The following is a 16,751-nucleotide window of genomic DNA, read 5'->3' on the forward strand; positions in this document are numbered from 1 at the left end:
AAAGATAGTGGAATACCATGTTATTTTTATAATGTAATTACAAAAAGTAAATAAAATTGTAATAGCTGATTTAAGGTACAACAGGCTCACACACATTTATTTATGCAGTCGTTATTTAATAATAAAATCTAGGTATTGGTTTGAATGTTTGTTTATGAAACTGATAAATTGAACTTATCAATACCACACTGTGACTTTATATTGAGAGACCGATACTCATTGAAACAAACTTCTTCTTCCTCTTTTCCCTAGTATTTATCCCATCTAATAGGAGTCTGCTTTTCCAGGACACAGGAAAATTTTATTTTATTACTTAATTGTATGGCTAGATACCCTTGCTGGCAACACAGTTGTTAAGGTAACCAAAGGGAGGGAAGTCGTGTACTATCTGCCTTTGAGATGTGTAAACAATGTTCTTTGTGTTACTTTTTTTAACTCATTCTTTGAGGCAGACTTTGGGGACCAGCCTCATATTTGCCTACACAGAATCAATCCAGGTCTGTCTCACCTCCATGGCTCACAAGCTGGCATGCTGCTTGTTACACCTTACAAGCAGATCATACATTTAAAAATATCAATTTAGCTGAATGTAAGATGACCCTGATTATAAGACAACCCCCTTATTTCAAGAGGCTTCTTGAGAAAAATTTATTTTTAACACATTGTGACTAATCAAAATTACAAACTGTTTTATTGATGTAAAGGATCTGTGTAAAAAGTTAGCATTATGCGTATAGTAAATTTATACTATTTATTGGTTGTCTACATTTTGATAAAACCAGGAGAAATAAAATAAATAGAAAGAAATGGGTCTACATTAATTCATGGACCATTTTCTTTTCTACATTTTTCGCGTACTAACCTTGGTGTCTGAGGTGTCACTGTTTTTAATCATTATCATCATTGTCATCATCATCATCATCATCATAAAGGTACAGCTGTGAAATTTATGTCTTCGGTGTCACAAATGTTTGGCTACATCTTTCGAATATGTTGTGATTTCTGAGATTGTGGTTACCTTTGGACCTGACTACACTGCTGTTTTTAACCAAACATGTCTCAGATTTCACTTCTACACTAATGTGAGAATGGTACAATGTCACATGTTTCCTGCAAACATGATGTCTGCCTGTCGCTCTTTCTCATTGGCTACGTAGAACTAGCAGCTGGCATACCAAATAATGTAGTTTACATTCCAGTGGTTGGCAAAATGAGTTACTTTTCCACTCGCTATTCCTCTCCCCGCACTCATCTAGTTCTCAGCCAAGCTGCTATCACTATTACCACTCCAACACTTCCACAGTTCTGTGCTTGAGCAACTGTGAAACAAGGACTGAAATATCTTCTAGGGTGCAAGTCATATGTAACAATAGTCACTAAGATATACATAAAAGATCAGAATCGCAATTCTGCCCAATTCTTGAACTTTCGTTCCTCCCGTGATCTAATGATATCTGATGGTGTTATATTCACAATGGTTCCTGCTGCTGCAATTTATTCTCACAAAAATTACAGAGGGCGCATATGACCAAAGCTGTTTTGTAAAACAAACAAACAAAAACAACAAAAACAATTACAATCAATATAATGTAAATAAAAACTCCACTCTCCAAGTGGTGGTAGGAGAATGCACATATAAAAGAAAGTATTATGTATGCAAGCTTTCAGAGCCAGAGGCTCCTTCTTCTGGCAGAACAGTTGAAGTTGAAGGGAAAGGGGTGAAGGAAAAGGACTGGAGAGGTTTAGGAAAAGGGGTAAAGTTTAGAAAGGTCACACAGAATCCCAGTAGTCTCTGGCTCCGAAAGCTTGCATATGCGTAAAACCTGTTTTTATATGTTTTCTCCTGCTGTTGCCTGGTGAGTAGACTTTCTTTCTATCCAGTTACATTGTATTGTCAAAAATTTATTATTTTCATTGTTATATTAAAACTTCATGTATATAGACTGGAGTGGCAGGTGAGAATTTGTACCAACGCCAAGTGTCGAACACTGGCCTCCTGCTTACCAGGCAGGTGCGTTAGCCACCAAACCACCTTCGCATGGTGCATCACACAACTGCACGGATTGCCCTGGCATGCGTCTCTCCTCAATCCAAATTCTCACTGCCACCCCAATCTGCTTTAAATTCCCCATTATACACAAACAGAATTGCTCAGGCTATCCATGTTCTGGAATGGCACCTCAGCATTGAATGTAAATGCTGGATCCAGCCTGAAACCCCAGTGTAGGTACTTAAACAAATGAAAGGACATTAGATGGTGAGGTGCTGTTCCAGGACACGGATAGCCTCGGCAATTCTGTTGTTCCACTGTTTTTGGACATGGGTAGCCTCAACAATTCTGTTCATGTGTAAGATGGAATTTAAAAGTGGATTTGGGCAGCAATGAGAATTTGGATCAAAGAGGGAGGGGTGCCAAGGAAATCCGTACAGTTATGTGAACTGCTGTGCCAATGGCTTAGTGGCTAATGCACCTGCCTAGTAAGCAGGTGACCCGGGTTCGATTCCCGTCGTTGGTACAAATGTTCACTTGCCACTCCAGTCTGTATACATAAAATCATATCTTCCCTTTCCTGCACTATGCGGCCCTCTATTCCACCAACGCACCCAGTGTTTCTACTTTTCTGCTATCTCCACCTCCCCCCCTCCCCCCCCCCCCCCCTCGCCTTCACTAACCTCTCCCTTGCACCCTCTGCCTAACCTCCTGCCTGCACCTAGCTGCCCTACCCTCTCTCCAAATTGTCCCTGAATGCTTCCAGCATCACTTCACTGCCCCCCACTCCTGTTCTGCTATCCCTCCCCGCCCCAGCCTCCTTCTACCGCCACACAACTGCCTCTCCCATCATGCACTGCTGCTGCTACCAGAGATTGCAGTCATGTGTGTGTGTGTGTGTGGTGTGTGTGTGTGTGTGTGTGTCTGTCTGTCTGTCTGTCTGTCTGTCTGTCTATTTTTGACAAGGGCATTGTTGATAGCGAGTAGCAACTTTCATATCCTTTCCCTAATATTGCTAAAATCATATATGTATGAGACTAATGAAGTGTTTGAAATTGTGCCACTTCATTTGTATAAGTACCTGCACCCGGGTTGCAGGCTGGACCCTCCCTTTACAGTGGGTTCTGAGGTGCTTTCCAGAACATAGAGTGCCTCAGCAAGTCTGTATGTGTAAGGGGGAATTTAAAAGAGACTGGAGAGGCAGTGAGAATTTGGATCGTGGAGGGAGGCATGCCGGGGTAATCCACACAGTTGTGTGAAACGCTGTGTCGAGGTGACTTATTGGGTATTGTAGCTGCCTAGTAAGCAGGAGACTTGAGTTCAATTTCTGACTTTCGTACGGATTTTCACTCTCTGCTTCAGTCTATATACATAAAATCATACTTGTATGAGACCAGTAAAGTCTCTGAACATGTATAATGTCAGTTACATTAACAATTACAGTCAGTTTAATTTGATAGATTTACTTTGTTAGCATTTCATTCTGGATTAATTTTTCTTCTTGTTTCATCCTAAGGTCACCATCATGTTCTAAAGCTGGTTAAAAGCTTGTAACATTTTTACCTGGGATTCTAATACATGAACAGGAACCAAATTTCTCATTTGCAACTCACATAGTAAATCATTACAGTCCCTCATTATAAAATTAAGTATTGATCTTGTTTCAGAATCAAGTAGTGTTTTCAGAAGGACAACATTTTCGCTTTTCTGTGTTACCTTTACTTAAATAGCAGTATTAATGTTTATACTTAGAATCCATACATGTTTTGCAATTTTTATGGCAATCATGTTCAAATATAACTGTTTGTAAGATGATAGATTTTAATGCTATCTCCTCCTGTGTTTCACAGAATTCTCAAATTTTAAGCAGAGCAATGGATTATTTTAGTGGTTAGTTCACAGTTTCTCATGTATCTCTTGAACTAGTGCCCCATCAGCCAAATGTCACGTGATAGTTAGAGCAACGTCTATGCTCAATACTGTATCAAGAGCTTCGGCATATTGGGAAATCTCAAACTTGTGTGAATGCGATTATCGTTTGCTCAGTCCTGCCCTTATGAATTCTCCAAAATAAATCTGCATGTGCCCTCGATAAACAAATCTTAATCTATAAATGAACGATGACCTCTATAGTATTCTATTAAACAACCTAAAAATGTTAATCTCAGCAGCAACAGTTTAATATGTGAATGTAATATGACCCTGTATTTTTTGAATGACAGATTTGGCAAAAAACCGAGTCTTATAATCGCATAAATACGGTACTGCCGCACCTTAAACATTATACAATTTTCAAATATCTTTTTTATGTGATTCATTAGATATAACACATTTCACCTCAATTTTTTAAAGTTAAGATGGACCATTTCTTGGATTCTTTAGGTAAATCTCATTAGATTCATATAAATTGTTTGAGGGAAGAGAAACCTACATGGCATGAGGTGTGAAAATCTATTTTTCCATGTTGGCAGCTATGCTTTTTTACATTTGTTCATTTTCATTTTGTTTAGATTCGTCAAGCAGACTACAACAGTGATGCCGGTATCAAGGAATTTGGAATTTCGGTCAGTAGTCAGTTTGAAAGTGTCAATGCAAGAATTTTGGATGCACCACAAATAATATATGGTAATGTAAGTCCATTTATAAATTCTTTTCTGATGTTGAAAATTCTAGGAAACTTGAGTAAAATGAATGTTTCTGTGCTTTCTTCCCTCGACTTGTCATCTGTGTTTCAGTTTACCTGAATTTTTTTGTCATGTGTGCCAATACTGCAGCTTATTTTAGTTAAGATTTCCATTAAACAAATTTTAACTGGAATGACTGAGTTGGATGCTGTTAAAGTAGCAATCTCACTTCTGATACTGTGACCAGTTTCTTCGAGTTTATTGTTAGTTAACTTTCTTTCATCAGTACTGTGACTATTCTTAGAAAATACAGTTTATAGTTTGAAATCTTTTTTGCCAGCATTGCTATAGAATTTTTCATGTGTTATTATACTTATAAGACATATACCCCCTAATTTGTGGAAGCAACATGAAATACAACTCATCTACAAATTAAGAGTAATCAATGTTGTTACAAGTTAACCCACTGACTTTTACAGGGAGAGATGTAGTCCCTCTAATTAGTCTCAAAGAATTCTTGAAAGTTGCAGTCAAAATAACAATGGTAAACAATCTTCCACACTGTATATCATCTTTCGATTTTCCATATCAAAGTGTCTCACACACCTTTTTGGCTGTAAGTTATGGAGATCAAAGTTCATACAACAGTGTTATGGGGTAAGCCTCTTGCCACGGTTCATTAAGTTTAAACACTTCTAGCATGCTATCCTTAGCAGCTGTTGACTCATTGACAGTTGACTCATTGACAGTTACAAAGACTTTATTACTTTGCTCATTGACAGTTACAAAGACTTTATTACTTTGAACACATTGCTGCTTGCATTCTGTCCATAAAAAGTGACGGTAATGGTTTGGTTAAGTTTTCGAACTAGATAATTCCTTTGATATCCTGGAGCCATTAGTTAGTTAGTTAGTTAGTTGGTTGGTTGGTTGGTTGCCCGTTCCATTGATCAGCTGCACAGTATAGTAGCCATTATGATGTGGAATGTGTCAAGTGCACAAGACATGCACATATAAAACAAGATTTTTTTAATATGTATGTATTACAATACAGAATTAAGGATTAATATTTCTATTATTTACCCCATTATTTTAAATGGAACAAAATGCATATACTATATTTATAGATTTATTTATTCCTGTTCAAGAATTCATCTATGGTATAGACATTTGTTGGACATCGGTGGAGAAAGACAACACACAGTTCTTGAACATTCTACTGTGTGATATCCAATTCTCTTTTTCGTTGACAATCCATGTCAACAATATGGATTACTAACCTACTAAAAAGGCAGGGAAATAGGAGGTGGTTCTCTTCTGTCCTTTATTTGAATTTAGCTAATTTAGAATTCAATATTTAAACTTCCCACTAATTTTTTTAACTTTAATACAATTAAAATTTTTACAAATTTATCAGCTGTTATGTACATTTTTCTAATTTACCTGTGCTAGATATCCTTTTATTTTGTATGACTTGGTCAAATTTTGAAGATAATGGTTTCCAGACCGTCACTGATGTTAATAGATTTACTGTGCTGCTTTGAATGTTTAAAGTGTAAAAAATTATGTGTTATCATCTGTCCAAATTCATAAATTGAGTGAATACTGCAATTGCAGTAGTGACCATACGAAACTGGAATGTTGGATGGTCTAATGTTTGGCATCAGTTTCCATTTATACTGGGATTGAACTATGCGCATATGAGCTTTTAGTCAACTTTCACTACCTCTTGTTATTCTAATGTTATTGTGATTACATGCTTACTGAGTTGAGCATTGGAAGTACCATCCATGAGTTTGATACATCCCTAAACTATGATAGATGGAAGTTCAAAACATATAAGGAGATTGAACTTGGATAAACTAAAGGAAACAGAGGTTTTAAGAGTTTCAGAGGAAGCATCAGACAGTGTTGGAATGAAATGGGGGAAAGGAATAGAATGGAAAGTGAATGGGTAGATTTTAGAGATGAAACAGATAAGGCAGCAGAGGATCACATAGGTAAAAAGGCATGACCTCATATAAATCCCTGGACAGCCTGCAATACATAAAGAATACATGGCATGTGGTCCAAGGAACTGACATTTGTCAGCACCATCTACCGTGGCAACGATGCGTTTCCGGACATGTGTTCGTCTGACTCTTTTTCCTCCATTGCCAGTCAGGAATCCGTCCTTGTATAGAGGGCCCCTACAAGGAAATCTAACTTGAAAACAGTATTGAAGAAATAGAAGAGGAAGAAGATAAAGATGAGAAGCATAATATACAATATGAAGAATTTAACAGAGCTCCAAAATAGCTCAACCAAAACAAAGCCACTAGAATAGACGACACTCTTGGCAAAGCGAGGCACGGCAAAACTATTCTACCTGGTGTGCGAGATATACGAGACAGGCAAAATACCCTCAGACATCAGGACTTCTCTCTGCCTGAACAGGCTTCAGAAGGCCCAGCAGTGCCGGCCAGTTGTCATGTTATCCTCTGCCAATAGGCATTACTGGATGTGGATATGGAGGGGCAAGTGGCTCTCCCAACTGTTGTCAGCTTTCATGACTTAAGTGGCTGCTTCTCGTGAAGTAGCTCCTCAGTTGGCCTCATAAGGGTTGAGTGTAGCCAGCTTGTCAGGAGCACTCGGCAAATATGGACAATCACTCCTCCAAGTGCTAGCCAAGTCTGACGGTGCTAACTTCCGTGATCTGATGAGAACCTGTGTTACCACTGCAGGAAGGCTGTTCATTAGACTTCAGGAAGAGAGTAATAATTCTCTTTACAAAGAAGACTGATGGTGACAGGTGTGATTACTTCTGAACCATCAGTTTAGTATTTTCATGGTTGCACAATACTGATGTGGATTACTTACAAGGAATGGAACACTGAAGGGGAGATGATACTGCACGATATTGTTAAGCCAGTTTTCGTATGGGTGAAATATGGACACACAAAGAAAAAGGGGGGGGGGGGGGGGTCATGATGAAGATGGAGTTGCCTGGTGGTGAAGGGAGTCAGCACAGTCTGAGAAAAGAAACACATTTCTGGGCACAGTTGTCAATAGAGGGATAGCAAAGTGGCTGGTGATGAAACAGTAATGTGAATCTCCTGGTACATCTGGTGCTCACTAAACCTCATTGCACTGAAAACACCTCACTGCACTTAGTAATTCAGATGCTGATATGGGGGAGTGAGTGGGGGAGGGGGGGGGGGGGAGGATGAAGCAGGCATCTGGCATCAGACTTTATAAAACCATAACAAAAATTCTTTGAGGAAATTAGCGTGATAAGGTGCTGCAGGAGATGAAGTAGAACATCTTGACATTTCCTAAACTGTGAGGAGTTGAATTCACATGAACTCTAGTGAAGTACAGCAGCTAATGACACAAACCCTGTAGCATTGCGTGAGGCAAGGTGCTGAGAGCATGGACGGGAGATGCTGCCTCATTGAAGCAGGCACAAAGACTATACAAAAGATAATTGTGAGTGCAAAACTCCTGGGAAGTGTGGCAGTCAAAGATCTACTTGTGGCAGAATATGGGTGCTGGAGAAATGTGGAAACATGTTGGCCAACAGGAGCTTCACTGATCACTGGTTTCTGGCTGATGTGACATGTCATCTGTTGCTGTCAGCAGAGGCAAACAAAGAGAGTTGCCACACAGGTTCCCCCTTCTGTGAGGGAAACACTGGTGCTAACAGAGCAGAGGGATGCTTGAAACTGACTGAGGGTGCCTGCTGGGTGACATCTCGAAGCTAGCTGAGTGGGTCAGGAAGTGGTGGAGGATGACGCCATTTGTCAGGCACTCCAAGGTGCACAGCGTCTGCTGCGATGTTGAAGAAAGACCACGCGTGTTAAGGAGCACGTGCATAGGTTGCCATTTCTATGCCAGTGCAAGTGCTGTAGTCTCTGGTAAGAGAAGGAGCTTGGGTAATTCCTGTGCATGGTGCAGAGTGCGTGTAAAATTATATCACATTGTATCACTGTTCCAACCGTTCAGGGAATAGCAGCTGTGGCAGCTACTCCATGTCAGGGATAGCAGGTGCCTGTGTGGGGTAGGTGCAGTGTCGTTTTTGGCTAGAGGCTGTGAAAACAGCTATTTAGTCTTGGCATCAGGGTCCCAGCCACTGGGAAGTTTGGTGGTCGGGTAGTTGACTGACAGTGAGTTGGGGCCAGTGTTGGGGGTAGTGTCTGCTGGCACTGTGTTGGAAGCAGCATCGGGTGGCACCACCCTGTAGCGTTCTGGCATGCATCACCTTTGGTATGGTGTTATTGGCACTATGACTGGGGCCAGCCATAGGAGGCAATGGTACGGTGCTCATCGGCTGGGGGCAGCTGAATGACACAGGCTGGGTTGAGCTTGTCTAAGGAGACAGTTTATGCCCATGTACTTTGGGTGGAGCGGCGGCTCGTATGCATTTGCCCGAAGCGTGATATGGGTACATGTTGTGAGATCATGGTAGATGAAGGTGCAGTGGTCGCTGTGAGATTGTGGTGGTACTGTTAACAGCTGGACTGTGTGCCTTGGAACTGTTCCATGGAACCTGGGACAATGCTCTCAGGAAGAAGTGGGGCTCACTGGTTGCTTTATGGGCAATCCACAGGCCAAGAAGTACCAGTGACAGATCATTCGGAAAAATAACATGTAACTACAGCTTTAAATTTGTGGTTGAACCATTCCACCATGCATTTAGCAAAAAATTGATAGCTGTAAGGAGTATGGGTATTGGAGCCACAGGTGTCTGTCCTACATGGAAGAATGTAGGAGGGAATTGGCACCTGCGATCTGAAGAGATGTCACAGTGACATCCAAAACAGGACACCCAGGTCCAAATGAAGGCTGTGGACACTGTTGTGGCTGAAATATCAGGGATTGGAGTAGTCTCTGGAGAGCACATAAATTGGTTAACAGTTGTCAACAGGTGTTGACAGCCAATGGAATAAGATAGTGGGTGGATGACATCAAGGTGTATGTGTGTGAACTGATGGTGTGGAAGGAAGGTGGCAATAGGAGCATGTTGTGCCATCTGACCTTTGTGTGCTGGCACAGTATACATGCTTGGATCCAGTTGCTCCAGTCACATTGAATGCTGGCCAGACGATATACTGTTTTGTAAGGGTGACAGATGCACAGACACTCAGGTGTGCAAGGCCATGAACACAGTCAGAGACCATTTTTGGAAGGTGGAGGGGAGAAAGGAGTTGGAGCGATTGCCAGAACCATTATGTTGTGAAGGGTCTACAAGAATGTTGCAACTTATTTAGTGGTCAGTGCTGGGTATTGGTATTAACTGCAGGTTGAGCCCGGATTCAGCTTCCTGAAGGGGACACCCTCTTGGACAGCAGCAAGAGTATTGTAATCTAGGTGTTGGATGATGGCACAGGAATGGCTAAGGCAATCTGCCACAGCGTTATCAATGCTGGTGACATGCTGGATGTTGGTAGTGAATTATGCAATGTACTCGTGTAGTATAAACTGTAGGAGTGAGATCTGATATATGTCGTCCCTACAAAAAGCCATTGTGATGGAACGGTGGTGTCTAAAGTTACTAAAGATGCATCTCTACACTGAAGGTTGGAAATATTGAATGGGTTCATGGGTTATGAATAGCTCACAGTCGTATGCGCACCACCAGCATTGTACATCAGAGAGCTTGGAAGAAATGAAGGTGAGCAGTAATCAGATGTTATCCACATGTTTGTGCAGGATGGGTCCAGTATTTGTACGGCTCGTGTTGGTGCCAATTGAAAGGGCAGCAATAGGGTAGGATTGGGTCATATTGCAAGGGAGGCAGTAGGGTGGGTTTGGGGCAAAACAGCAGCATTGGTGAGGTCTTGTTTTGTCCTCTCAAAGCTCTTGATCATGGCATGTGTCCAAGGAAGCTGTTTTTTATCTTTGTTTTACCATCACAAAGTGTGGTAGTAAGAGGTGCTTTGGGGTGGCAGCGTCCTTGAGATATTGACAGAAAAAATTGACTTTGCCTACAAAACACCGGATGCTGTTGTTGGTGGTAGGACATGGAAAGTCTGCTACTGCTTGTACCTTCTCGGAGAGGAGGCAGGAGCAGGGGCAGTGACTGAGTGCTTGAGAAATTCTACCTTGTTTGTCCCAAAAACACAATTTTTGGTATTGAGGATCACCTCAGCTTTCTGTAGGTTTTTGAACATGTTGGTGAGAGTATGATGATGATGAAGTTTGGTTTGTGGGGTGCTCAACTGCCTGGTCATCAGTGCCTGTACAAAGTCCCAACTTCTACACAGTTCAATTGAGCACTATCACGAATGATGATGATGATGATGATGATGAGGAGGAGGAGGAGGAGGAGGAGGAGGAGGAGGAGGACATGATGAAGACAACATGAACACCCAGCCTGGCTGGTAATCGAACCTGGGACCCCATGATCCAGAGGCAGCAACGCTAGCCACTAGACCATGAGCTGTGGACATTTGATGGAAGTAGATGAGTACACCATTGAAATAGCCAAAATATAGTGCTGCATCCCATAGGATGTTTTCTAACAACTGCTGCAAGATTTGTGTAGTATGGAAGCTGAATGTCATTAACACACTTTTAAACAGGCCAAAGAGCCTTATTAGTGCTATTTTCTTGATGTCCACCAGGGCAACAACAGTTTGTTTGTAGGCCTTTGCACAGACTATCCTACTGAAGATAGTTTCTCCCGAGATGGCACTGTTGTAGGGTAGCAGTCAGAAATGGTGCCGGTGTAGAATTTATGTTGATCGCCACACAGGCTCCGGGAACCATTCTTCTTGGGAATAGAGTGAAGAAATGAGATCCGAGGGCTTTTCAGGCAGCAGGAAGCGAGGGGTAGTGCCAATATAATGGACGGTGCCATACTGTAATTCCTGGCAGCCACTGAATGGTGGGGTGAGAAGGGGAAATTCTTCAAGGGGCTCAGCATATAGGCCTAAAATTGTCAGCTGTTTCATGGCAAAACACGTGGCAGCGGACAGACCAACCGTAGGTGCTGCCTCGTAAATGATGCTTCACTAAGTTGGCCAGTAGGAAGCAATGGCTGAGAAAATTGATGCCCAGAATGGGACCGGTAACATCTGCAACTGTGAAGGCCCACGGGCGTATACGGTGAAGGCTTAAGTTGAGCGAGTTCCCCATAAACTGGGGTAGCTGAATTGTTGGCAATAGTGATCAGGTGAGGAGATGCAGGGCTGGGGTTCAGGAGTAGTTTGAGGGGACATAAAGACATGTCAGAACTTGTGTTGGTGAGGTAGTGAACAGGGTAATTGGTGTCATTTAAATCCCAGATGAATAGCTGTTATGGTACAGCAACAGGCCCACGTACTGTTGGTGTTTGGGGCTCAGGAGCAAGGGGGTATACAATTGGTAGCATTCTCACTGAACCTCTGATAATACCAGCACACTGCAGTAAGTTTGTGATGGTCATCAAAGGGGAAGATAGACCTGCTCTGGCAGGGGTCGATGTCGTGCAAGTGGAAGCAGTCAGTACCTGGCAGTGGGTGGTTGAGGCATACACAGGTGACACTGGCTGTAACTGCTGCCGCCTCAGAGCTTGGGTGCATTATAATCTGGCAGAGGACAGGGGCAGGGATGCTAGATGGAGGTCACTAATGGTAGGGGTGTGTGACTGATGCAACGTGCACGGAGGCTCAGGATGGGGCAGTGGGTACAGGTGAGCAGCCATCGTGCTGGCAGTGTCATCGGTGGAGTGATACCCAGTGGTATGCATTACAGCCATGGCTGGGAAGGAATTCAGAGTCTCAAACAGTTTGTTGTCCAAGATAGTTGCATCACCTAATGATAAATGGGTGTGTGAGGCCAGGGCAGGACGTTGCCCAAGCCAGCAGTTTAGAAACAGACCTACACGGAGGACGCACAGTTTGGAGAGTGCTTGGACGTGACTCAGCAACAGAGATAGCCGCATGTCACTACACACATTTGGAGGATAATAAATCACATGTCCGTGGCAAGTATGAAGCTGGAAATTATATGCTCTTTTAGTTTAATGTAGCTGCCTTATGGTTGGGGGGTGTGGGTGGTGTTAAATGACATCTTGAACCTGTACATTGGTGGTCAGGTGGGGGTGCCAACAGCTATCTTCAGCTTCATTGTATTGCCCATGATAGAACACCCTGTGAAAACTGCCTTGATGGAAGCAAACCACAAGCCTGGATGCCACTGGTTGATGGGGCAAATGGGTGGCCACATGAGCAGGAGGAGTTTCAGCCAGGTGAGCTGGCACCAGGCCCATGGCCCTGTTGGCTATCAGAGCCAAGCTGTTCTTTAGTGCTGTAAGGTGTGTGCGGAGTTGTAAAACCTCTTGAAGTGCTCCTGGACACAGAGTTGGGAGGAATAATGAGCTGGCTGGGGGTTCGTTGGGTGTGACAGCTGCAGTATTGGGGACATGCGGCAATAACATCAGGACACTCATAGTGTGGACCATCAATGAAATATCTATCGCATGTTGCTGCAAAAGAGAGAGTTCAACATGATGCTTGGTAAAACAGTGACGGGTCTGAGCAGGTGGTGCTAAGGCTGTAATATGGTGCATACAGCCCACTCAGCAAATGGTGGGGGTGGTGGATGGGTGAGGTTGTGGGATGAGAATGGTGGCGCAGGTTGAGAAAGGGGTGCAGGTGGAGAATGATGGTGTACACCGGGTAGGGGATGTGAGTGGGGTGGTGGTGATGAGAGGTGCAAGCTTTGATGGGGAAAAAAAAAGAAAGAAAGAAATATTTTTATTATGTAAAAAATGAAAATGGGGGAGAAATGTCTTTAAATATTTATGTTATTTACTCTTTCAGTACAAACTTTGTTGTAGAACCCCTTATTTATGTGTGGTAATAAAAATTCATTTAGACAGAATTAAGCACATTTAAAATTACGCGAACCTACCCTCTCATGCTGATAAATTCAAACTAACTGATTAATAAATTAAAAACAAAGATTCCAAGACTTACCAAGTGGATATGTCTGCTTGTGTCTGTGTATGTGCGGATGGATATGTGTGTGTGTGTGCGCGAGTGTACACCTGTCCTTTTTTTCCCCTAAGGGAAGTCTTTCCGCTCCCGGGATTGGAATGACTCCTTACCCTCTCCCTTAAAACCCACATCCTTTCTTTTTTCCCTCTTTCCTGACGAAGCAACTGCCAGTTGCGAAAGCTCGTAATTCTGTGTGTGTGTGTTTGTGTGTTTTGTTCATGTGCCTGTCTGCCGGCGCTTTCCCGCTTGGTAAGTCTTGGAATCTTTGTTTTTAATATATTTTTCCCATGTGGAAGTTTCTTTCTATTTTATTTATAACTGATTAATAACATTTATGACTTTGAAAATTATTTGAATTAAATTTTTTTTACGTTTTTTGGCCTTGGCACACATTTTCTAGATGCAGTGGGTTTTTAAATATTTACTGAATTCTTTCCCGGCGTTAGCTATAGAACACAAGACTGTCTCTGTTGGCATAAAATAGTTAAATATTGCCAAGCCGACCTGAACGTTTAATTATCATTGACAAAACACACTTCACTATACGTTTAAGTTATTTGCTTTAGAAATGGAAAGAACCAACAGATAAACAACTTCAACGTTAATTATACGTTACGGGTTTGGTTAATTTTATAAGGGGGACAATTTTTTTAATGTGCCACCGCTGCAAATCGTTCTGTCGCAGCACTGCTCAGCAACACCAACGATAATCGCTAAAAGTGCTGAAAATTCTTTAAAGAAATATTATAGATGACATGGGCAAGCTAATTTACATTAGTAATACACAATTTTGATAAATTATAATGTATTTAGACTATAACAATAATTTAAATTACACACCTGTACAATTTCTCCTCTAATAGCGGCTAAAGATAGATACAGACAAACCAAGTCTACTCATTCGTATAATGCTATGTCACAGGTTCCTCTCTCTCTCAGCTCTAGAGGAAGACGACAAAGAATACACATTATGTAGTGCTTTTTATACTACTGCTGATTTTGAATATCTCTTTGTAATCTTACAACATTATTTTCCTCTGTGGCTATATTTTACATTTTTTCATCGCAGATATTAACATATTTCATAATTACATTATGAGTATAGAAATATTACAATCATAAATACATCGAGAATATTATTACAGAAAATATTACAATTATAACCAACGTCCTTTACACAAAATTAAATAACATTTTTTGTTAAACAATTACAGTACATTTGAATCGCTTCATAGTGGTGTACATAGTACAATTAAATGTCATTTCATTTTATTAATAGTGTGTGTGCTGCCAGGGAACGTTACAAAGCAGAGAGTGGGGGGTGCGCGTGGAATGTGCACTGTCAACCTAATGGAAAGTAATTGCCCTTAGAAACACATAGTGCATGCCAAATGAATAAAGTAAAAAGCAGCATGATGTGGTAGTAAGAGTCTTCAGGGGTCACCAAGGAACAGAGAGTAAGCAAGTGTGGTTGTGGGGATGTGGCTCCCAAAAAGTGTATCAGTCAAAGATCTCTCTGCGGCACAAGTGATCATCATGGTTGGTGGAGAAACATGGTGACACATTGGCTAGCAGGCATGTTGCCTGCTGCTGTTAGTTGGGGTGAACAAAGGGAGTTTCCATAAGCTCAACGATAACCTTTGAAGATGGATGAGGAAGTTGGCACAATTCCTCAAAATGAAAATGATGATGAGCAGTGAATGAATCATGTCCACCATCAACCGATTCGTAACAGAGACCAAACCTTTTCATTAAAGTAATTACAAGCTCATTTGCAAAGATTTCAATTGCCATTATTTTTAATTATTGTAATAAGATGCAATGATGCTCTTGACAATGTGGGTCTCGTCTCCCCATGGCCATTGGCGGTCAGTTAAAAGACTGCATTGACCTGCATTGCAAAGCACTGCATCCACAGAGATGTAAGATGCTCCATTATCACAATCTTGTGAACTCCACACGAAACAAAATTATATTAGGAAGTAAAGGTCTAATTGAGCTGATGTTGAAGCATGTTGTATGGTATGAATGGCTGCCAGACCCTAAAGGACTCCTTTGTGAAGTATGAGAGTTGTGTGTGTTAGTGTATCTGTAAATTGTAGATGACTCAAATGGTGTGTGTGTAGTATAGTGCCATGTTTGTGTTGAGATGATGGCAGAAGGGAGAGGGTGAAGGCCTGTGCCAGTGCATAGCCTACTTGTCTCGAACAGCATCTGGGAGGCTGCCAAGCTTAATGTCCTCATCTGACGAACAGATCACCAGAAACTTGAGACACTCTCAAAAGGTGTGGAATTGCAATGTAGCATACCCTGACAGTCATCCATCCAAGTACTGGCCGTACCTATTGTTCTTAACTTCGGTGATCTGACAGGAACCGGTGTATCCCCCTTGACACTGCCTTTGACTTTACCTGACATTGCTCAGACCAGAAAGGGCCAGTGTTACTCTCAATATTTGTACACCGCAAATAATCTGGCGTCTACCTGTAACGTAAAATAGATACTTCTCTTAATTAAACATATGTTTATGCTTCCCTTAAGCATGTGCTCAAACTGTCTCTCAACAGCTGCAAGAAACATTTGCATTCACCCAAATGTCATATGGAATGATTGGAGCTTCACTGTGCGGCTTCACGGTGTGGTGGCACACTGCTGGACAAACTGATAGTAGATGTGTGTGTCTCTGATGTTGGAGGTGAGGGTGCAAAACCTGCTCAGGGTGAAATGGGGCGAGGTCGGGAAACCAGCGAACGGTGGCGAACAGTCTTTGGCGGAAGAGGTGTGTGGTGAGGTTGATGGGACCACGTCTTCGTTTTCAATCGAGGATAGATCATCTGCAGAGTCTGACTGCGGCAGTGTGAGACCGTCAGGGTCGACGAAAGCTGGTTTTAGGCAATACAGAGAAACTGTCTGTGTGTGGTCTTTAATTGTGATATCAAAAGTCATGTGCCCCCTGCCGCAGGACCTTTTAGGGGACAAGATAAGGAGGCTGAAGAGGCTGCCTAACTGCATCATCACGTAGCATGACATGGGAGCAGTCAGAGAGTTCAGTGGGAACATAAGTTCCGGGTGGTGAGTGACTGATGGGCAGGTGCAAACATGTTTGTTTGAAAATGCGTGCGCATCCGGCTAATGAAATCTGGTGAGGGGGAAGATCCTCGCTAACCTGGGAAG

At 42.1% G+C, this 16,751-nt stretch overlaps 1 protein-coding gene and 1 non-coding gene across 3 annotated transcripts in view; both read left to right on the forward strand.

The window, feature by feature from the left end:
- Nucleotides 1-16,751, forward strand: part of LOC126285010 (protein argonaute-2-like) — a 363,943-nt gene that overhangs the window by 229,833 nt on the left and 117,359 nt on the right. For both annotated transcript variants that reach the window (XM_049984318.1, XM_049984319.1), the window contains exon 13: nucleotides 4,501-4,620. In XM_049984318.1, the coding sequence (XP_049840275.1) occupies nucleotides 4,501-4,620 (120 nt within the window). The remainder of the gene's footprint in view (nucleotides 1-4,500; nucleotides 4,621-16,751) is intronic.
- Nucleotides 2,445-2,518, forward strand: Trnat-agu (transfer RNA threonine (anticodon AGU)). The gene has a single exon. It is a non-coding gene; the product is annotated as a tRNA-Thr (tRNA).

This window comes from Schistocerca gregaria, chromosome 8, assembly GCF_023897955.1.
Source record: "Schistocerca gregaria isolate iqSchGreg1 chromosome 8, iqSchGreg1.2, whole genome shotgun sequence".
Taxonomy (NCBI): domain Eukaryota; kingdom Metazoa; phylum Arthropoda; class Insecta; order Orthoptera; family Acrididae; genus Schistocerca; species Schistocerca gregaria.